The 23,141-nt window shown below is 40.1% G+C and overlaps 2 protein-coding genes across 2 annotated transcripts; one reads left to right on the top strand and one right to left on the bottom strand.

The window, feature by feature from the left end:
• The first annotated feature begins 9,531 nt into the window (after positions 1-9,531).
• Positions 9,532-10,464, top strand: LOC123831509 (olfactory receptor 9Q2-like). Its single transcript, XM_045858391.1, has one exon. The coding sequence runs from the start codon at positions 9,532-9,534 to the stop codon at positions 10,462-10,464; it is 933 nt and encodes a 310-aa protein (XP_045714347.1).
• Positions 10,465-20,812: 10,348 nt separating this feature from the next.
• LOC123831524 (olfactory receptor 1S1-like) lies at positions 20,813-21,781 on the bottom strand. Its single transcript, XM_045858404.1, has one exon. The coding sequence runs from the start codon at positions 21,749-21,751 to the stop codon at positions 20,813-20,815; it is 939 nt and encodes a 312-aa protein (XP_045714360.1). The 5' UTR covers positions 21,752-21,781.
• Positions 21,782-23,141: the final 1,360 nt, after the last annotated feature.

The following is a 23,141-nucleotide window of genomic DNA, read 5'->3' on the forward strand; positions in this document are numbered from 1 at the left end:
AACACTCTGTATTCTTAAAGCCTTTGACCTTGGGGAAGCAGAGCATTGCTGTATTCCACGCAGAGGTGGGCAGGAGGGAATCCTGGCCTGTACATAGTTCCTGTGCTCTGCAAGGGCTAGGGCTCTCAGTCTGTGTCCAAAGTGTCTCAGAGACTGATGGTTCTTGATCTTTATTTCTCTAACTGTAGGTGACTCAATCACACCCAAGGCATTGGAAGGGAACAGGTCCCACCTCCTCATCACTTTCTGTTCTTTCTTCAACCCTTATTCCTGGAAACTAAACTCCTTTTCTTCCTGTCCCCTGTGTTACCAAAAAACAAGATACCAGGTATGTGAATGGTATAAACTCCCAAGGGAGGGAGAAATGGGAGTAACAATATTGGGTCTGTGTGAATAAGATAGTGTACAGAAGGGTTATTTGCTCTCTTGGAATCTTCCAAAGGTCAGGGAAAACACAATGAATTGAAGGGGACTGCTAGGAGAATGGGTTTCCAGGTCTAAGGAGACAATGTAAGGCCTTCTTCTAATTCAGTTTTAAGCAGACAGTTAAAGATTTCCACTTAAGAAGAAAGGGCTAACGAAAAGGCTGTAGGAACTAGTGGCCCTGAAGCCCCAATATTGTATGTGGAACTCTATTTACGTTGTACTATGTAGAGGGAGCTCAGGAAGACTTCAAAATGTGCTTTTCACTTACGTATGAAGAGGATACAGGGTTAAATGAGATAAATAGAGAGGTCACCTGGTTGTAAATAGGTGTTAGTGTTTCCTTACATCTTGCTATACCTTGTGTTGAAGTTATTCAAATAAAGCAAAGTGTGATTATTTTTGTTGAGTTATTTTAATTCTGAAAGTCCTGTTTAGAGAGAAAACATATAGCTGCTTGTAAATCATTGGGTATGGCTATAGTACCTGAAAGAAGAAGAAAAGTGCTTCTGGAGAGAACCTTGGATATCCAGCTCAGTAAAAGGATGGTAAGTATGATACTCTACCCACAGCTGCCTGGTCTCATGCCTGGCACTTGGCTGGACCCTTCCAAACACCCTTCTCAAGTGCCTGCCAACACATGGTTTTCTCTGAGAAGAACTCCCTACCATAAATCAGGTCCTTTAGGAGCTGTCACAGAAAGAACATGTTGGTATCATGACCTCTCTGGTGGCTTTGTGAGATCCTCTCACCCTCTTTTGTCCCTGACTTGAAATAGGGGTGGTGGGGACCAGGCTGCTTGGTGCAGAGGAGAAGAAAAGCCACAGCCCTTCCAGACCAGGGCAAGCTAACAGATACGACCTTACTTTGGTTGCAGAAAACATGAGCAATATGGTGTGAATTCCAGGGGGCCAAGAAGGGGCCTGACTCCATTTTAAACTCCCTTCCTTTTTTTTTAATGCTCTTACTTGAAATTTGCCTGCTTGACTTTTTTCTGGAGATTGTAGGATATGACAGAATGCATGCTGGGTGGTGACCGCCACTTACCAGCTATGCGTCCTTCATAAGGGAATTCCCCATCCTGTCCCTCAATTTCTCCATTTACAAAATGGGGGAGAAGATAGAATAAGAGAATTCTAAAAGTCCCTTTTGGTCTGACATTCTATGTACTCGGGCTTTACCTCCATTAAGGTGTAAATTTTTTGAGAAGAGATCCCACATTATGTATTGCCAGCCACTTTCTTCGGAAGGGGACTGTTTCAGAGTCCTCCCAAGCATAGGTCAGGATGGGGGGTGAGAACCTGAGAACTGAGTAACTGAGAAGTATAGGGATGGGGAAGATGCAATGACTAGGCACAAACTCTCCACACTTGACATTGGCTCTAACAGGTCAGGCATAAAGCTTAAAGAAGATACAAACAGCAATTGTCTTTCCAATGCCTTGTTGATGGACACTAGATTTGCAGGAAGGGTGTAAACACGAACTGTTTAAATTCCAGTGACAGGTCTGCTTCCAGCTCTGTCACCTGTTGTTTCCCCAAGTTACTGTTTGGCCACCACCTCTGTGGGGTTTCCTGATGAACAATGAGGTGCAATGGGAATTTTTCTGATTCTTCTTACCTTAGTGTGGTAGAAATCTGTGCTTTTGTGTTTCTAGAACAGCATCCCTCTCTTCTGGGAAATGCCCTTTTCTTTACTGTAACCAAGTGGTTCACATAGGTACTTCCATCCCCTTGTTGGTTCCATCCTTCTGGTGTTCACTGATTGGCCCTGAGGCAGGTAGGCACCTGACTAATATTGGGCCAATCTTGGAGCCCCATCCTTTGGCCATATGATATCTTTGACCTTTTTTGGGATTTTTTTTTTACCTTGGCACCAGATAGTTATTTTTTTATCTTTTTTGTGGTGAAAAAGCTAGAACATGCGAAGTGTAGACATGGCCTGTGGCCATATTTTCAACATTGTGAAAAATGTAGATTTAGAAAGAAAATAAAGCTAATAATCAGAGACAGTTAAGGACAATGGAAAAATTCCTGATGTCATGGTCCCAGGTGTCCCCAAGGTCTAGCTGCACCTTCTCCTGTCCTCCCCATGGTTCTGAGAATCTGAATTTTTCTGTGTGCTTAGCCATGCTGTGTGCTAAGCTTTGGTTACACGCAGCTAAGAAGTCCTCATTAAGAAACCCAGGAACTGTAAATCATTCCCCTTTTAGGATCTCATTGTCTATACTTGTAAAAAGTTGGACTGGATTCCTAAGTTCCTTCTGGTTCCATCATTCTGGGAAGTTCAAATCCAGAAACTCTGAGAAAAGTTATAAAAAAAGCAATGGAATAAACTTGTCTCAGGTCTGCATATCCTCGAGAAAATATGGGAACTAGGAAGGGGAGATATGCATTTTAAAGAATTATAATTGAATCAAGATGAATTCACTTAATTACCTGTTTATCTTTTATTTGGGAGTTCTGCTGTATTTTGGAGGAATAAGGAACTTCTGAGTAAAGCCAGTTAATCATTTTTGGCTTTAAAAAGTCATGGAATCAAATGAAATAATCCAACCAGTAACTGTCTTTCTGTCAATAGTTGGGAACCTCAGCCTGTTCACCTGTGCATTAGAAAGCCTGAGTCACTTGACTTCTGATATCCCCTTTAGTTCTAGCTTCTTATAGGAGCCTAGAAAAATTTTGGATTTCCAGAATATGTAAAACAAGGGCAGTTCACTGATGATGAACTGCTATATCAGGAATAGTCCTTCCAAAGCAAATTTATGAGGTTTAGCCTTGAAATGGCATGAAATACACCCAAGTACGGATTGGGAAATATAGCAGAAATGGATCCCAGGGTGACAGTTGAGGATTTATCTTTCTTACACAAAAATATGTAGTTCTTCCTAGTGCCTCCTCTAGACTGTAAGTCATGACTCTTTGGTTACAAGGAATAGATATCCACTTAAAGTAGTTCAAGAAAACAGCATTTTGGAAGAGGAGAGTGTTTTTTAAGAAGTATATTTTACTGATTGTGCTATAACAGTTGTCCCATTTTTTTCTCCCCTTTATTCCCTAATACCTTGTACCCCACCCTCCACCAGCATTCCCCGCCTTAGTTCATGTCCGTGGGTCATAAGTTCTTTGGCTTCTCCATTTACTATACTATTCTTAACCTCCCTCTGTCCATTTTATACTACCATTTATGTTTCTTATTCCCTGTACCTTTCCCTCCATCTCCCCTTCCCCTCCCTGCTGATAACCCTCTATTTGATCTCCATTTATGTGATTCTGTTCCTGTTCTAGTTGTTTGCTTTTTTTTTTTTCAGGTTCTTTTGTTGATAGTTGTGAGTTTGTTGTCATTTTACTGTTCGTATTTTTGATCTTCTTCTTTTTCTTAGATAAGTCCCTTTAACATTTCATATAATAAGGGCTTGGTGACGATGAGCTCCTTTAACTTGGCCTTATCTGGGAAGCATTTTATCTGCCCTTCCTTTCTAAATGATAGCTTTGCTGGATAGAGTAATGTTGGATGTAGGTACTAGCCTTTCATGCCTTTGAATACTTCTTCCTAGTCCCTTCTTGCCTGCAAAGTTTCTTTTGAGAAATCAGCTGATAGTCTTATGGGCATTCCTTTGTAGGTAACTGTCTCCTTTTCTCTTGCTGCTCTTAAGATTCTCCCCTTTTCTTTAACCTTGGCTAGTGTAATTATGATGTGCCTTGGCATGTGCTTCCTTGGATCCAATTTCTTTGGACTCTCTGAGCTTTCTGAACTTCCTGGAAGTCTATATCCTTCACCAGATTGAGGAAGTTCTCCTTCATTATTTGTTCAAATAAGTTTTCGATTTCTTGTCTCCTTCTGGTACCCATATGATTCAGATGTTGGAATATTTAAAGTTGTCCTGGAGGTTCCTAAGCCTCTCCTCAGTTTTTTGAATTCTTGTTTCTCATTCTCTTTTGGTCAAATGTTTATTTCTTCCTTCTGCTCCAAATCATTGATTTGAGTCCTGTTTTCCTTCCCTTCATGGTTGGTTCCCTGTATCTTTTTCTTTATTTCACTTTGGATAGCCTTCATTTTTTCCTCTATTTTGTGACCATACTCAGCCATTTCAGTGAGCATCCTGATTACCAGTGTTTTGAACTCTGCAACCAAACTTTAAACTCTAATAGGTTGGCTATCTCTTCATCGCTTAGTTCTATTTTTGGAGTTTTGATCTGTTCTTTCATTTGGGCCATATTTTTTTGTCTCAGTGCACCTGTTACATTGTAAGGGGCAGAACCTTAGGTATTTACTAGGGTGGGGCAACACACTTTGCTGCATTGTGGTGCCGTGTGGGCAGGAGGAGTCAGAGAGGGAACAATGCCGCTTGTTCAGTCCTCAGCTGGCTTTCAGTCACTTCCCTCACTGCCCACAAGCAAATTGATCTCTTCTGGTGCTGATTCCTGGGTGGGTGGGTTTGAGAACATTCTAGGACCCTGTGGGTCTCTCCAACTGACTCTCTTGTACAAGTTTCTCCTGCTGCTGCAACCCCCACAGATTTTTACAGCCACATGTTTTGAGGCTTTAGTTTCCAACACTGGAATCCTGGGTTGCACGGTCTGTCTTGCTCCCCAGTTGTTCCTCCATGTTTATCCGCATGCAAATGTAGGACCACCCAGTCTACCAGCCACAGCCTTGCCATGAGTCCGCCTCACCCTGGCTGCCCATTACTGCCCCTCCTACCAGTCTGAATGAATATTTCTTCTTTAACTCCTTGGTTGTCAGACTTCCATACAGTTTGATTTTCTGGTAGTTTTGGTTATTTTTTGTTTTTAAATTTGTCATTGTCTATTTGGTTGTGTGAGGAGACAAAGTGTATCTATCTATGCCTCCATCTTGGCCAAAAGTCCTAAGTTATTTGGAAGAGGAGAGTGTTAATGTTGGCAATCAACCCATTGACCTTTCTCCTCATCCAATCACACATGCTGAGATAGGTGAGACCATGTGGGGCCACAGGGGGTGCTGAGTCCAACTTCTCAGCATGGCTATAATACTTCTTAGAAGGAGCAAGGGCCTGGCCAAGTACCCCAAGAATTTTCTACCACAATCTCCTCTCTCTTCAACTTAGGTCCCATCTCTGAGCCCTATCCTCTTCTTTCTAAAAGGCTAGAAAGAAAATACAAATGTAGAGGAAAAACTTCTCAACTATTCCCAAACATGAAGTTCAGAGACATCCTCCTGAGGGTTTGCAATATAGTATAGGAGTTAAGAGTGTGCATTCTGAATTCAGATTGTTTGGGTTTAAACCCTAGCTCTGCCCTTTACTGTGGGACTATTGGTGATCCACTTCAATCCTCTGTGATACACTACACAGAGTGTTTAGTGTTTACTTCAACACTAAATTTTCTTGTCTGCTTAAAATTGTGATAATAATAGTACCTAACTCATAGGATTGTTGCATGGATTAAATGATCTATCTATCTATCTATCTATCTATCTATCTATCTATCTATCTATCTATATCTATTGATCATCTATCATCTATCTATCAATCATCTATCTATCTATTATCTTAGAAAGGGATATGGCATATAGTAAGCAGCTTAGATAGTTTTTGCTATTATTACCTTATTGGATTTCCATTTCACATTTTGGCTCAGCTCCCATCATGCCCCAAATCTCTAAATCAGCAAACCAAAGTTGGTCAGATCTACAGTTTTTAGGACCAAATCTTTAAATTTCTTTTACTTTAGTTTTCTAAGTCTCAACACTCACAATATGTGAAATCTTGATTTATACTTTATAAAGTTCATTCTGCTTTTCTGGGTCTGGCCTCATGATGACAATCTTAATAGTTATTTGAAAATGGTTTTAAACTCTACTGTAGCTTCCTGAAAGTAGGGTTCTGATGGCCTCAGCAGCTTATTTCACTTGGGGGAGTGGGATGAGGCAGGGTCAAGATTATTTATGAAGCAGAACTGCAGAGGCTCAGACATGGACCCGCTTAACAACTGAAGGAAAAGTCTCTTAAAAGGAAAGATGGACTCCTCTTCCATAGCTCCCCAGGGGGATCAATCTGGAAGGATGATGCTCTTTGCCTGGCCCCCTCCCAGCTCCCTTCCCAGTAGGAGTGATTGCTCTTGCAGCAGCCAGTCTGACAGAGACTAAAAAGAGCCAGATCCTGAGATGAGTCATCAGGAGATGCCTTTGCTTGGAATGATTGCTTCTTTGCTGTTTGGCGTTTGGTCAACTGCTGAGCTTTTTTGGAGCTGCACTGCCTAAGCAGCATCCTTATTTAGGAGCTCTAGTTCTGCAGCATGCTAACCTGCTTTCAATGAAAAAGAGCTATTGTGGTCAAATATTTTTGGTAAGTGGTGGGTTAATGAAAGTTGACAGGGTTTCTTAAATATAGGGCTTTATAGATCCTTTAAAATGATGACATGCAACATGATTTTCCATGTGGGGATATAGTATGCAGTGATTTCTGAACTTATGAGAACAGAAATCCTATTCTCTACCTAGGACACTTGGGGGAAACAAGACTTTGCAGGGTAGAAGCCTTTTGGCCATGGTTCTCAAACTTTGCTGCAAATTGCAATTACCTGGCATTTAAAAAAATACTTATATCTGGTTTCTACAATCAAATGTTATGATTTATTTGAAGGGGTACACACTGAACCTTAGGGTTTTCAAAGCTCCCCAGCTCAGATCATTCTGATCTGCACCAAAGTTGAGAACCACTGCCCTTGAGTCCTCTTGTCTTGTGTCATCCTCTGAGCAGGATTAGGCAACAGAGCACTGACCCAGTTTGAGTTATTGTTTTAGTAGCAAGTAGGTGCATAGCCTTCTCCGTATTTAGGTTTTTTATTTTTGTAATAGAGAACCCACCCTGGCTACCTTAGGTCTCCTGTGAGGAAGGAAGGTGCTGATGGGACTTTGAAGAAATCATGGTCTTTAAGAACACACCTTTAATATTTTAGTTTATAGCAATGCACAGAAGGTCAAGTAGGGTTGGAGTTCCTGAGAATGCTTCCCAAAGCCTTGTCTTTAGATATCATTTTTGGGGGACTAGCTGTGTCAGAACCACCTTGGATGATTGTTAATGTAAGGCCTTGTTCCACGACAGACACACTGCATCAGAATTTGTGGGGGTGGGATGATAATATTCACATTTTCAATACTTTCTTTAGGTGATTCTTACACACACTGAAGTTTGAGAGCCAGTACTCTGGAGGGGAGGTTGGTCTCCATTAACAATTGGCTCCATTTGCCTAGTAGAAGTCTGCTCATGACCTGCTCACACCTGCTTTTCTATCGTTTCATCTCACAACTCCTGTGCTTGCACTATTAAGCACATGTGCTTGTAGAGTCACAGTGTGTCTCAGTGACGAGGAGCAAACGTTTGCTAAAAAACCAAACCAAACCAAACCAAACACAGCTTCCTTTTCAAATCAGACCACAGGAGGATGGGTGCCATTGTGCAAAATCCTTGACAAAATTCCCAAATGAGATATAGCAAAACTTCAAAGAAATTCTTTTGTTTTTTCTTTTGGTATTAAGGCAGGGATGAGGAAAGAACAGAAATCAGCCCCATCAGATCCTGCTGAGCAAGGGCAGGACATGGGATGGAACTTGGGGAGTTTGAAATGAAAGAGAAATCTTCAACAATATTGGATGCCTTGTTAGGAAGTCACATGAAGATAAATTGCCTGTCCTTGGAGACTCACCTCAGGAACCAATTAGTGCATGATGTTGGTGCAGTTATTACAAAAGCAACATTAGCAAGGTCTAGTGCTGGATCAGAGGTTCAGCGAAAGAAGCTAGTTCTCTAGCCCTACTATCCCAGGCTGGCTCTGAAAAAAATCCCAGGGAACCTTAGTGCCAGGGATGTATTATTCTGGTAAGGGTGAAAGGAAAGAGAGAAACTCCATGAAGAGAGAATAGGACATATATGTTCTGGGAGTGACTCCATCTCAACTAGATAAAGCAATTGAAGTCCATAGAGGACAAGTGACTTGCCCAGGCACACATAGCTACTGTGGGTGAACTGGAACCCAGGTATCTTCTGGATCAGCAGGTTACCAGCAGAGGAAACACTAAACAAAGGAGGAAGGCGCTAACAAGGAGAATTCAGGTGAGGATGGTTGATGCCCAGCTCATGGCCTTCAGACTTTTTTTTCTTTGTTATCCCTAATGAGATAACTCAGTATTGACCTGATTGCTGTTGTATCAGATAATCAAACATGATCAAAGCTGTCCTTTACAGCCCATTTAGGACCCCGAGATCCATGAACTCAGATTCTCCCAAAACACTTAGACAACACCAGAGTTTTCTCTGTGTTAAAAATCAGATGTCATGTGTCATCAAACTGCTGCTTTTATTAAGGCTGTGAGAACAACTAGACAATGGTTATGGAGCTTTGCTAGGTGTTAAAATGAGCTAATGTTTGCCCTTTTGATTCCAAGGTTAATGCTAGTACTTTGAGAAAACAAAACAAAACAAAACAAAACAGAAAAAAACCCTTGATTAGCCAGCCAGCTCTAATTAAGATAATAGCTGTTGTTAAACATTTATGTTGCTAGTCTGAAAATAGAAATATTCCCAAAACAGAGCCCATTACTGATTGCTAATGGATTATTTGCTCATGTTCTTTTGTTCCTAGAATATCAATTTTCCTTCCTTAAATGTTCATTTATAATTTTAAATAGCCACTGTATCCATGTAGAGTGTCTTTAGCTTTCCGAAGCATTTTCTCATCTGTTTTAATCTATGCATTAACCGTATCTCATAAAGCAGAGCAGATGTTATGATTCCCTTTTGGCAGAAGAGGAAATTGAGGTTCAGAGAGGTTAAGTGCCTTGTACAAGATCAAACAGCTAATTGGGGACAAAGTCGAAAATGCAAGGGCTGACTTGTAAAGCAGATAATCACTGGCTCTCCGTTCTTAGTATAATAGAAGCATTCATCTCTTTTTATCTTATATTAGAGTGAGCTGTATTTATCTACTTCCACATTAGACTACAGTTTGTTGAAATCAAGTGCCTGCATGTCGGACACCCAATTTAAAGCTTTATTACTTCAAAATGAGTTGAACTTTACCCCAATCTGGCTCTTGTCTTAGCCCTCTCAAGCACACTGCTGAATGGATGGCTGGGTGGAATCGCACCCTCGTGACAGAGTTCCTCCTTACTGCATTCACTGAACATCCTGAGTGGGGGCTGCCTCTCTTCCTGATATTTTTGAGCTTCTATCTTGTCACTCTGCTGGGGAATGCGGGAATGGTCATCCTGATCCACAAAGATCGTCGGCTCCACACCCCGATGTATTTCTTCCTTGGTCACCTCTCCTTCGTGGACATGTGCTACATCTCTGCCATCGTGCCTCAGTTGCTGGCTGTGCTGCTGGACCACGGCACGGCCATCTCGCAGGCTCGCTGTGCAGCTCAGTTCTTCCTCTTCACCTTCTTTGCGTCCATTGACTGCTACCTCCTGGCAATCATGGCCTATGACCGCTATGTGGCTGTGTGCCGACCCTTGCTTTATGTCACCATCATGACGCAGAAGGCCCGCTGGGGCTTAGTAGCTGGGGCTTATGGTGCTGGTTTTGCCAGTGCCTTTGTGCGAACCGTCACAGCTTTCACACTCTCCTTTTGTGGAAACAATGAGATTGACTTTATCTTCTGTGACCTCCCTCCTCTGTTAAAACTCACTTGTGGGGAAAGCTTCACTCAGGAGGTGGTCATTATTGTGTTTGCCATTTTTGTCATGCCTGCTTGTGTATTGGTGATCTCGGTGTCCTACCTGTTCATTATCGTGGCTATCATGCAGATCCCCTCTGCTGGGGGTCAGGCCAAGACCTTCTCCACCTGTGCCTCCCACTTCACCGCCGTGTCGCTGTTCTTCGGCACCCTCATCTTCATGTACCTGCGGGATAACTCAGGCCAGTCCTCTGGAGAGGACCGAGTGGTGTCCGTGGTCTACACAGTGGTGACCCCAATGCTGAATCCCCTCATCTACAGCCTGAGGAATAAGGAGGTAAAGGCAGCTGTTAGGAAAGCCCTGAGCAGATCAAAGCCCTAGAGGGATCCTTGTCAAACATGTCATTCCTTAGTTTCTCCATCCTTTGTGTTTCTCACGTATCACCTACTTGGGAAGACTTCCTCAGACAGCCCTACTTGAAATTGCACTTGGACTCCCCACCTCCAATTTCTGGGTTATTATTCCATGTAATACTTGTCACCATCAGATGTACTATGTTTTATGTATTTAATATTGTCCAATTCCCACAACTAGAAAGCAAACCACATGTGAATAAGCCTTTTTATCTGTGGAGAGTCACTGTTGTATGTTAGTGTCTAGCAAAGCTAGCACCTAAATACTTTCAATATTTGTTGAATGAATGAATGAATCTCAGGTTCCAGTGTTTACCTTTAAGTCCCAACTTCTTCAGTTCTCAGTTTTCTTATCTGCCAAGTGGGTTTACCTACTTTGTAGTACTATATTTTGGGGAATATACTTCATGAATGGGCAGGGGCATATCTGTCTTATTCATTAGTATCTGTTGAATAAAATACATTGCCTGGCACAACAAATACTTGGTGAGTGGAGCAAAAACATTGAAAGATCACGAAGCTATCTACAAAAGCAACTATTCTTTTGGTCCCAGGGATTTTTCAAGTCTCATCATTTATTCTTTCTTTGTTTTTCTTATTGTTTCTGTGGTTTTTCAATGATGATGATGATGATGATGATTACACTATATAAACAAACATTTTCTAGGCAGTTATCACCTTGCAGGAATTCTGATGTTTGCTACAGTAATTGTCTGATTTAATTCTCACCACAACCTTATGAGATCTGTTCAATTACCCCTGTTTCATAGGCAGACGAGGCACTTGAATTTAGAAAGGTTGAGCAGTTTTCCCAAAGCAGCGAGCAAGGAAGTGGTAGAGAGAGGCTTCCACCCGGCCAGAGCCTGAGCACTTAATAGCCCTACACAGAGTCTCCGGCTATGATCCGCTGCCCACTCTACATAGTCACTCAATCTGGAGTTCATTGTTATTGCGCTTCTCTTATTCTTTTACCTGATGAAGAAATGATAATAGTTCCAACCTTTTAAAAATTAATTTATTTTTCAATTCCAGTTAACATGCACTGTTATATTAGTTTCAGGTATACAACATAGTGATGAGACATTTATACGCCTTATGATGTGATCACCCCAATAAGTCTAATACCTATCTGATATCACACAGAGTCATTACAATATTATTGACCTTATTCCCTATGCTATCCTGGTAAAAGTTCAGTCTTTGCAGGTATGAGGCAGTCATGGACAGTGACTTTATAGCCTCCGTGTGCTCATATTGTGTGACAGCACATGTCAGTGTGCGCGTGTGTGCGTGTGGTTGTATATGAGAAGATGATGTGTGTAGATTAAATAAATGGCAGTTTCTGGGCTCTAGGAACTTTCTTTTTAAGGACATATGACAAAAATTTTAGACAAGTGTTGGGTAGGCTTGTCTAGGAAAAGATACAGGGAGAAAGCTGCACTGGTGGCCAAAGAGATTTGGGTTCACACACCAGCTTTTGTTCTTGTTTTTACACAAATCTTTTTAAAAAGTGCAGACTGTGGGGTGTGGGGGGTGGGACAGCTAACTTTAAAGAGTGCATCTTGGGGCCATTTTACAAATATTAACTGCCATGCACATGCTCCCTTAGTACAACATCAACCTCTGTGGCATGGGATAAGGGCATTTGTGTTGTGGAAAGAGCTCAGAATTTGGCATCAAATTGTATAATCTCTTTCTCACCTGTATGGCTTCAGATTGGTTAGAGTCTTTCAGCCCACTTTCTCTACTGTGAAGTAAAATGTATAGAGCATTTATTCTGGGCCAGGTTTTATATGGATCTCATTTATTCTCACAACAACCTGGTGTTCATGGAGAATAGGAAGGTGCTGGGCGAAATTCTACAAACATTAACTAGTGTTATTATGGCGATTGTCTCAGGATCCACAACAAAATGAGCACTGCTGAACAGAGGGGCCCATAGCTGATCAATGACCTATTCACTTCTGAACTGTCTGGAATTCTCTCTCCAGGGCTGAGATTAGCTTTGGGTCCAGAAAATTCCAGAAGTGAAGAGTTCACTAAGATTTTTTTAACTTAACTCTTAAACTAATGCACACATAAATGAACACTTACACAAATGCTAAGTACTATGCTACAAGATTTACATGCATCATTTATTTTCATTCTCCTAACTACTTTAATGGAAACTAATTATTATTAACCTAATTTTGCAAAAGGAAGAAATAAGACCCAAAGAGGTTATGTAACTCACCAAGGTTATTCATCAAGAAAATAGCAGTCCAGGGAGGGTCTGATCGCAAATGCCTCTAACTCCTAAGTATGTATTCTTTTTTTTGTAATTAAAAAATTTAAAAGAATTTCAATTGTAGTTAACATATAATATTGTATTAGTTTCAAGTTTACAACAGAGTGATATATACCTCATATTTAAATCTCTTGTATTTATATTATACATTTGTATACCTTAGGAAGTAATCACCCCATAAATCTAGTAAAAGTATGTACTTTTACATGGTATCTGCCTTCTGCATTTCCCCCTCTCTCTCTTAGGTCCCAGCTCTTAGTTGCAATGTGCTTTGGAAGTATCTGGATTTTAGTTGAATTTTGGTCTCAATATTTGGTAGGTCTGGGGTGGGGCAGTGCATTTTATGGCCTGAGATAAATGTGAAGTTGGAGGAACTGACCTTTGCCCTCGCTCTAGATCAATGAGGAGGATGTGAGGGAATTTACAGCTCCCTCAGAAAGAGCAGGATTAGACCTTCTGAAGCCCTTCAAGAGCATCCACCCCTCAAGTCAAAGCTCCCTCCAATAACCAGTTCATCTGCATGGTGCCTCTAAGCAGTCACCAACCTTGCCTTCATGTCTTCTTTTTAATTTTCAGTGATTACCTAGGAATTCAAGATTCCTTCTAAACATTGTTATTTCTTACCACTAAAAAATGTATGCAACATTATTTTGTTCTGTCTATCATCTATCATCTACAATATATCTATCATGAAATGCTATGACCTTCTAAAAACAGGTTTACTGAGGTGTAATTGACGTGCAATAAACTGCACACATTTAAATTGCGCAATTTGGTAAGTTTTAACACAAGCACACACCCATGAAACCATTACCACAATCAAGATAATGAACATTCCACTTCCAAAAGTTTCCTTTTATCCCACTGTTCTTTCTCCCACGTGCCCCTTCCTTCACCCTCCCCTTCATACCCCCCGGCAACCACTAATCTGCTTTTTTTGCTATACATTAATTAGAATTTCTTAGAATTTCATATCAATTTTATATAAATAGAATCATGTCTGACTTTATTCACTTAGTCACTCACAATTATTTTGAGATTCATTAATATATTTGCAGTTATCAATAGTTCATTTCTTATTGCTGGGCACTCTTTCACTGCAAGGATATGCTATTGTGTGTTTATTCAGTCACCCGTCAGTAGGCTGTTTCTCATTTGGGGCCATTTTAAATAAAGCTGCCATAGCTATTCATGAAAAGTCTTTGTGTGAATGTATACTTTCATTTCTCTTAGATAACCTTCTAGGGGTAGAACGGTTGAATCCTATGGTAGATATATGATTAACTTGAAAAAAAACTGTTTTGCAAAGTGATTATGCTACTTAACATTTCCACCAACAATGTGTGAACATTCCAGATCTTTCACATTCTCATCAACACTTGTATGCCCAGCCTTTGTAATGCTGGCATTTTAATAGGTCTGTAGTGGTACCTCATTGTGGTTTTAGTTTGCATTTCTCTGATGAATAATCATGTTGATGTTGAATCTTTTAACCTGCTCAATTGCTCAATTTCCGCTAGTAAATCTTTGCTAAACTGTTTTCAAATATTTTGTCCATTTCTAAGTTGAATTTTTGTTTTCTTATGCTTGATATTTGAGAGCTCTTTGTATTTCTAAATATAAAGGACCCAGTCCTTTATCAGATATGTGATTTGAAAATATTTTCCTCCAGTTTTTATATTGTCTTCTGCTACTCTTAGCAGTGCTTTCAAAGAACAAATATTTTAATTTTGATGAAGTCTCATGTATCAATTTTGCCATTTATAACCTGTGCTTTTGGTATCATATTTAAGAAATCTTTGCTCAACCCCATGTTCATAAAGATTTTCTGTTTTCATCTAGAAGTTTATAGTTTTAAGTTTTACATTTATGGTTAGAATCCATTTTGAGTTGAGTTTTATACATGGAACAAAGTATGGGTCAAAGTAAATATTTTTGTGGCTATCCAATTGTTCCAGCATTATTTGTTTTCCACTGAGTTCCCTTTGCACTTAGTTGCCTTTGTTGAAAATCAATTGTCCATATATGTGTGAGCCTATTTCTGGACCCAGTTTTTCCTACTGATCTATTTGTTTTTCAGCCAGTACCACACTGTCGAGATACTAAAAAGTCGAGATTGGGTAGTGCTAATACTTCAACTTTATCCATTTCCATAGTCATTTTAATGGTTGCAGGCCTTCTGAATTTTATATGATTTTGAAAATCAATTTGTCAATTTCTACAAAAACATTTACCATATGCAATTTTGATTGGGATTGCCTTGAATCTTATTGATTGGTTCAGGGAGAACTGACACATTGACTTTTCTGATCCATGAACTTGATGTGTCTTTTTAAAAAAATTTTTTTCTTTCTTTTTATTTATGTCTTCTTTAATTTCACTCATCATTTTGTATTTTTCAGTGTATAGCCTTTTCAAATCTTTTGTCAGATTTATTCCTAAGTATTCCATTATTTAAAAAAATTTGTTGTTCAGTTACAGTTGTCCTGCTTTTTTCCCCATTGCTCACCCTACCCCTTCCCCCCCAACTCCCACAGTCAATCCCCCCCGCCCGCCCGTTGTCCATGCCCATGAGTCTTCTATTTGTGTTCCTTTGCTTGCCCCTTCCTCTTCTTTCCCCCATTATCTCCCTCCCCCTCCTGTCTGGTCACTGTCAGTTTGTCCTTTATTTCCAAGTCTCTGGTTATATTTTGCTCACTTGTTTGTTTTGTTGATTAGGTTCCACTTATAGGTGAGATCATATGGTATTTATCTTTTACCACCTGCCTGCACTTAGCATAATGCTCTCTAGCTCCATCCATGCTGTTGTGAAGGGTAGGAGCTCATTCTTTCTTACTGCTGTATAGTATTTCATTGTGTAAATGTACCACAGTTTTTTGATCCACTCATTTACTAATGGGCACTTAGGCTGTTTCCAGCACTTGGCTATTGTTTTGAACATTGGGGTGCATAGGTTCATTTGAATTGGTGATTCAGGATTCTTAGGGTACAGTTCCAGCAGTGGGATCACTGGATTGTATTCCATTATTTTTGATGCCATTGTAATGGTATTGATTTTGAAATTTTCATTTTCAATTGTTCCTTGCTTGTATATAGAAATGCAATTACTTTTTAAAATATTGATCTTGATAAATTCACTTATTCTAGTAATGTTAAGGGAGTTCTTTTTGACATCTAGTTTGTTGAAGAGTTTTTTTTTTTAATCAGAAATGGATTTTACTTTTTGTCAAAAGATTTACCTGCATCCAGTAGGATGATCATACAGCTTTCTTCTTTCTCTGCCAATATGGTGAATTACATTGATTGCTTTGGGAATGTTAAACAGTTTTTGTATTTCCAAAATAAACTACCTTGGTCACAGTGTAGCATTCTTTTTATTATCAAAGGAAATAGAAGATGTTCCTGAGAATTCTTGGTGGGTTAAGAAGGTCACAGAGGGTATTGTCTAATTCCATATGCCAGTTTAAAAGGGGGTTATAGTTTAGATTCCTCTAAATTTCTCTATTACAAGGAGAATAGAGAGAGAGGTAGTAAAAGGAAGATGCAGACAAAGAAGAAATTTGAGCTATTTTAATCTTCTAAGAAATATGTTTCACTTAGAATTCAGCCGTGAGGATGCAGGACTGGCAGAGAGATCACCAGGGGCAGTAGCTGCCAGGGCTGAAGGGGGCACATTTTAAAGTCTGATACCAGGAGTGAGGGTTTGGCTTCTGTGGTATTTGAAAGAGTTGACCCCTCCCTTTTTCTTGGAACACTGCACTTTCTTCCTCCATCTTCCTGACACTAATTTATCTGCTTCCCTACCTCCCCCATCACTGCTTCTCAGACTTCTTTACTGGGTCCTCATTTTTAAATGTTAGAGTTACCCGGGGCTTAGTCATAGGTGTTTCCCTATGCAATCATCCCCCAGGTTAATTTTATCCAGTCCCGTGGATTTAAACATTTACTTAAAACATTTAACTAAAATTAACTTGCTATGGCCTATGACTAATTGAGCCAGTCTGGGTCCCTAACTGCCTTCATGATTATCTTCTCCTCTTTTCTCTTCCAGTCCAATCCAACCTGTCCCCACATCAGGATTTTTAGTCCTGCTCTTCCCTCTTCTTGGAATGTGTTCCCTCTGATCTTCTCATAGCTCACTGCCTCATTCTAGTTGGTTCTCAGTCAAATAACTGAGGGACCTTCCCTAAATCCTAAACCTCGCTATCGAAAATAGCTGTTCCACCCTGTTAACATCTATCTTCTGACCCTACTTGACTTTTTTGTATCTTAGCCTTCTTGCTGCCCCCTATTTATGGCCATTGTTTATTTATTTATTGGCATATTCGTTGTCTGGGCTATGCATTGTGATATAAGAACCAAGAAAGCCGCAGGGGTTTCTTATTTCATTGAGACTCTTATTAAGTACTCGAAAGATATTTGTTTAGTGAATAAATAAGTGAATATTTTGCTGACACTTTATACATTAGGTTTAACAAGTAAATTCTACCCAATGCATGGAGTTTTTTGGTCTTTTTTTTCCTAGGCATTTCTTTTGCATTTGTATTACTTACACTAAGATAACAGGGTTTTCTATTCATTTACTCACAAAACTGCAAGTTGGCTTTTCTCAGTTCAGGTATGGTTAACACAAGAGAACAAGGGTAGCATAAAAGTTAGTTGACTGTGCTTTGCACAAAGTCTCTACAGTTTCTAAATCTAATGGTGTTGAATATTGTCTCTGCTTATCCAGTCCTAAAAATCACTTAAATTATGTTTATGTCAGTTTCTCTCTTTAGTTTGTAAGCGTATTGAGGGCATGGACCATGAACTACGTACAACTTCAGTGCCAGGGCCAAACTCAGGGCCTGGTAAATTGAAGGTTTACAATCGATGTTTGTCGAAAATGACAAATAGGAGAAGGTTTCAGGGAAATACAAGCATCTAGGTCAAAATTTATGCTTCTCTGTGAAAACTTACCAAGGTTTTCATAATTTTGTGATTCTGTCTTTTTTTAATCAGTTGTCTTTTGTGTCCCACACTGAATCCTAATTCACTTTGTCAGGTAAACTCCCCTCTTGCATACCTCTCTATTCATAGCCAAATCAACCTCCCCATTACTCACTGCAGATGGAACTATGCCTTAGAATGGATGCAGCCTTCTGGGAACCTACAAGCTGGAGGTAATAGAGGGTCAGGACAGGCCCACAGGGATGGCAACCAATTAAACCAATGAGTTGTGTTTAACCCTGATGGTTTTTATTATACCAAATATGGGCTAGATGAAACCAGTATCATGCGGCACCACTTCTGGGGTACTTTGTCAAAGGAGCCACCCTAACCTTCCAGGTTCAAGAGGAGGAACAGAGACTCAGTCTTATGATGGGGAAATGATCAAGTTCTTTAAGAGCATGTGGGATGGAAAATGTCGTTGTGACCATTTTGGGACAATACAGTCTGCCACAACCACTGTTAATATTTTGTTGACTCTCCTCCTTGGCCTCAATTTCTGCATATTCTGTTTTACATAAATGGGTTTTCATGGTACCTGCTGTTATAGAACATTCTTTGTTTATATTAGACAAATTGTCACATTACAGAAAAAGAAACTGAGGTTAGTAACATGGCTTATCACGCAGTGAGTTAGCAGCAGAGTCAGATCTGGTGCCAAGTCTCTTGATTACAAATCTAGGATTCCCTACTATTCCATGTGGAGTATGAAAGCAGAGTACTATGATGTTTCATGTTAGAGTTTTGCATAGAATAGGGTAGATTTTGAGGCAGTTGTGGAAGGCAGGAAGGACAGTTAAGAGGCCAGGTGGTAGGTAGCTCACAGATAAGCAGGTGGTTTGACATTTGTAATGAAAACACACATGAAACATAAAAGTTTAAAAGATGCCATAGAGAAAGGCAGGGGGCTGACTATATAGTTTATATATTTTCTCTTAAAGAGGTTGGATTTTTATAAGTTTACAGAAAAATATAGGAATCAACTTAGACTGGAGACAGGTAAACCTATTTGGGAGGGCAGGTAGATTAGAATTGGAAGCCATGGGACAGTTACAAAAAAGGGAACATCTTTTTGTTGTTGTTTTTTGAGTATCTAAGATATACTAGGCAGTATGGTAGTTGTGTAATAACCATTTAGCAACAAACAGCTTTGAGATGTTGAAACCATTATTCCCAATTTACAGATCAAGAAGATAAGTTTCAATGCTTAAATTAAATACTTTTCCTTAGATCATGTAAGTGGATCACAACTTGCTGAGAAGTCAGGATTTAGAACCAGACCTTTTCTTTATACTACAGAGCAATGGTTAGAAGAATTAGAGTTAAGAAATAGTAAAAATTTGCTCCAGAGGTGGAAATATTTAAAAAGAAGTTTAGGACAGGGAGAAAGAACACCCTTTTTTGAGTAGCTACAGAATATTTTTAAGTGAATTCTGAAAGATAATTTTCATTAACCAGTTGGCATCTAGATTCAAAAAATTCCAAAGCTGGAGTGGAACTCAGAGCTCAAGATTCAGTGCTTTTTACCATCAGAATCACCTGAGGGGTGTTTCCAGAATCCAAATGCCTAAATTCCTTCATTAGAGTCTGGATTGGTAGATCCAGGGTGGAGTTTGGAAGGAAAGCAGTCAAAGCTAGTTTGTAGCCATCTCTCAGCCTCAGGCAGTCTGAGGTTTGACCCTGAATCAAATCCCCTTTGCATCTAATTCAAGAATTGTGTAGGTGTAGACTCAATCCTTAAAAGAGGCAGTCCTGCTGAAATGGCTTGGTGTGACTTGATTGATTTTGGAGGAATCTGTAATTGATGAGTAACTATTTGTTGAGATGTAGCTGAATCAGAAAATGAGTGCTGGTCACATACTTCTGGGGGACCTATGTGATAAGCAAGGCAAAATGCAGAAGTAACTCCAGGTTTGAAGTTTACTTGAACTGAGGTGGTCCACCCCCACTCAGCACTCTCTCTTATGACCATGCACATCCCAGGTGCGGAATGAGTAAGATATCTAGAACACATGCCTGGGAGTTGTGAGACCTCTGCCATGCTGTGTATGTGTGGTATGGCTGTCCTGTATCCTCTGCTAAAGCTTTCTTAATGCTTGATTCTTGGTGTATCTTGTGAATTTAATTGCCAAGCTGAACCCAAGATTGCTGCAGCTGGTTGAGTGGAGAAAGGCACTGCAGTTCTGAAGTTGTGAATTTTGAAAAAGGTACCCCAGGTAATTCTAATGGAAACAATTGGGACCAATGGCCTCGTTTTATAGATGAGAAAATTAGGTTCAATAAAGTGAGCTGACATGCTTCAAGTCTGCTTGGGCACAGAGTTAGGATAAGAATTGACAGCTTCTATATATACAACCTCTGGTTTTCCATAAAATACATTTGCCAAAGTATGTTTTGCACAACACTAGACCTATGAACTAATCTGGGATGAATCAGGTCCTGTATGATTGAATAAGTTTAGTTTTGAGAAATGCTACATACTATATTACTCTCCTGGTGATTTATACTATACTAAAGGTTCTCAGAAGTTGTCTAATTTAAATAATTTTTAAATTTAACTCAGAGTTTACCTAAACTGTTTAATGTGTGATCTTTCATTTTTATAGCTATTAAACATTTCACTGAATGGTACCTTAGCAAAACGAACTTTGAGAAAGGCTGATCTAGAGAAATCTTGATTCAATAAAGGAATTAATAATAACTGTTTTCAAAGCTGCAAAAGCTAGACTATAAGTACTATACATACTTGTTATCACCTAAGTTAATAAACAATTTGTGCAAAAGTTTTTATTTTTGCACAAGAGTTTTTAATAACACACAATATATTCAAGATGTGTTTTATGGTTGTGACTTATGGAAATTAAAGGGTTTGTTTCCAAGAGCAGAGCTACATGGAAAAGCCCCAACTCTTCAGGGGTTGAAATAGGAGGCAGATATCTGAAATGTTATTAAAAGCTGAACCATCATGACTATGCCATAAACTTTGGACAAAATCATCCACCTGGTTATGAAGATAAAAGTAAGTCAGATGTCCAATACATCAAAGGCAGAAACTTTTCTTATTGATGAGCTTTCTCAGGGCACCTTTTATGTCCTTGTTCCTCAAGCTATAGATGAAGGGGTTCATCATGGGTGTCACCACAATGAATAGTATTGCACCAATTTTATCTCTGTCGTCAGGGTGCATGGATGAGGGGAAGAAATAAACCCCTACAATGGTCCCATAGAAGAGCAATACAACTGTCAGGTGAGAGGCACAGGTGGAGAAGGCTTTCCACATTCCCTCTGTGGATGAGATTCTCAGGACAGCCTTGACAATGCAGATGTAGGAGAAGAGGATGAGGGCAAAAGGGAAGGTGATGACTGATAAGCCCACGATAAACAACACAAGCTCATTGATCGTTGTGTCTGAGCAGGATAGTTTCAGCAGAGAAGCCAAGTCACAGAAGAAGTGTGAAACAGTGTTGTTGTCACAGAAGTACAACCGAAGGAGCAGAAGAGTGTGTGTCAGGGCAACAATATTACTGAGGACCCACGGAATGACTGTCAGCAAAATGCAGAGCCTGGGTTGCATGATGGTTGTATAGTTCAGAGGGTGGCAGATAGCCACGAACCGATCATAAGCCATGACCCCCAAGAGGAAATTGTCAATGACAACAAACACAATAGAAAAGTACATCTGTGTGATACAACTCTCATAAGAGATGGATTGACTCTTGGTCTGAATATTCATCAGCATTTTGGGGACAGAGGTAGAAATGGAGGAAATATCAGCAATGGATAGATTAGCAAGGAAGAGATACATTGGAGTATGAAGGTAAACATCCAAGCCGATGGCCAGGGTGATGAGGCCATTCCCAACAACAGTGACCAAGTACATACCCAGGAAAAGCACGAAGAGAAGATTCTGCTCCTCAGCATGGTTGGAGAGTCCCAGGAGGAGGAATTCAGAGATGGTGGTTTGGTTTCCCTGATGCATATTTCTGCTGATCTGAAGAAAGGAACACAAGGTCTTCTTCTCCCTACAAGGAACCCCAGTATGGTACCATTTGGCTGCAGCCTCTGCAGGAAGGTGGGTACTCCCTCTAGGCTAAAGGGCAATGAAGGGTGGAGAAAGATTATTTAATAAGGAACTATGTCAGCTGTGCAGAGCTCCAGAAAATGCCTTAGGAAGGAAATACAGAGACAGATGCTTTTCAATGAACATGTTTTAAACTCTAATATAACTCTGAATGTAATTTTTACAGTTGGCTCCAAATGTAATTAAATGCCCCAAATTAAGGACAATATGGTAGGTGTGCTCCATATTCTAAAGATGTTAGATACCCTTCTCTAAAGGAATTACTTAAAAACGAACAATCTGGTCCTATAACCTTTCCCACCATCCATCCTGATCTTTTAAATCTAAGAAGATAGAATTTTAAAGAGATGTTAAAGCGAAGAGTTTGGAGAAGAGGAAACAATCGAGGGTTAAGTATGCTTATGGGAATATACTGTCGTGTGGGTGCTTTGTTCCACTCAGCTTAGGGGGGCACTCCAGAAGAACTGCTCTTGGAGGATGTGTACAGGAAGGGGAGACTAGAATTCTACTGTACTCATGGCTAGATGTTAATTGAACAAGGACAGTTTAGAGGACACATAAAGACCTAAAGACTTGTATTTGCCTCCACTTCTAAACGAGAAGGCTTGTAGGATCAGCCCAGTATGGCAGGGATAAGGAAAAGTGAGGTAGGGCAATACTTTCTCATTTGTGGCATAGCATCAGTATGTGAGTTTCCTCTAGGCTAAGTATGTGCTGCAGGAGGATGTTGGATTCAAGTCATCTCACTGGACTCCAACCAAAATGCAGCCTGCTAGTGTAGAGGAGACTGTAGCAGGGAAAGGTGATGGAGTGGCTCTCTTACAAAAGAAGAAATATAAAATGATGAGGGAAAAAATTCACTGAGCCTCGGATGGTTTGGGCTTGATCACAGTGTGGAACTACGGTCCTGGCTGGTGTGGTTCAGTGGACTGAGCACCGGCCTGCAAACCAAAGCATCCCAGGTTGGGTTCCCAGATGGGGCACATGCCTGGGTTGCAAGCCAGGTTCCCAGTAGGGGCACACAAGAGGCAACCACACATTGATGTTTCTCTCCCTCTCTTTCTCCCTCCCTTCCCCTCTGTCTAAAAATAAAATAAATAAAATCTTTTTAAAAAGTACATGGAACTATGCATTTTTGAGGGACAATCTCTAATCTCACTTTCCTGTCCTGCCTTTCCCACCCACCATCACTGCTGTGCAAATTGTGCTGAGTTCCTGACACACTTGTCTCACTGGTTAAGAGCAGCACTGAAGCAAAAACAAACAAACAAACAAACAAAAAACCCAC

Source organism: Phyllostomus hastatus, unplaced genomic scaffold, assembly GCF_019186645.2.
Source record: "Phyllostomus hastatus isolate PE091 unplaced genomic scaffold, TTU_PhHast_1.1 phas_scaffold_177, whole genome shotgun sequence".
Classification (NCBI taxonomy): Eukaryota; Metazoa; Chordata; class Mammalia; order Chiroptera; family Phyllostomidae; genus Phyllostomus; species Phyllostomus hastatus.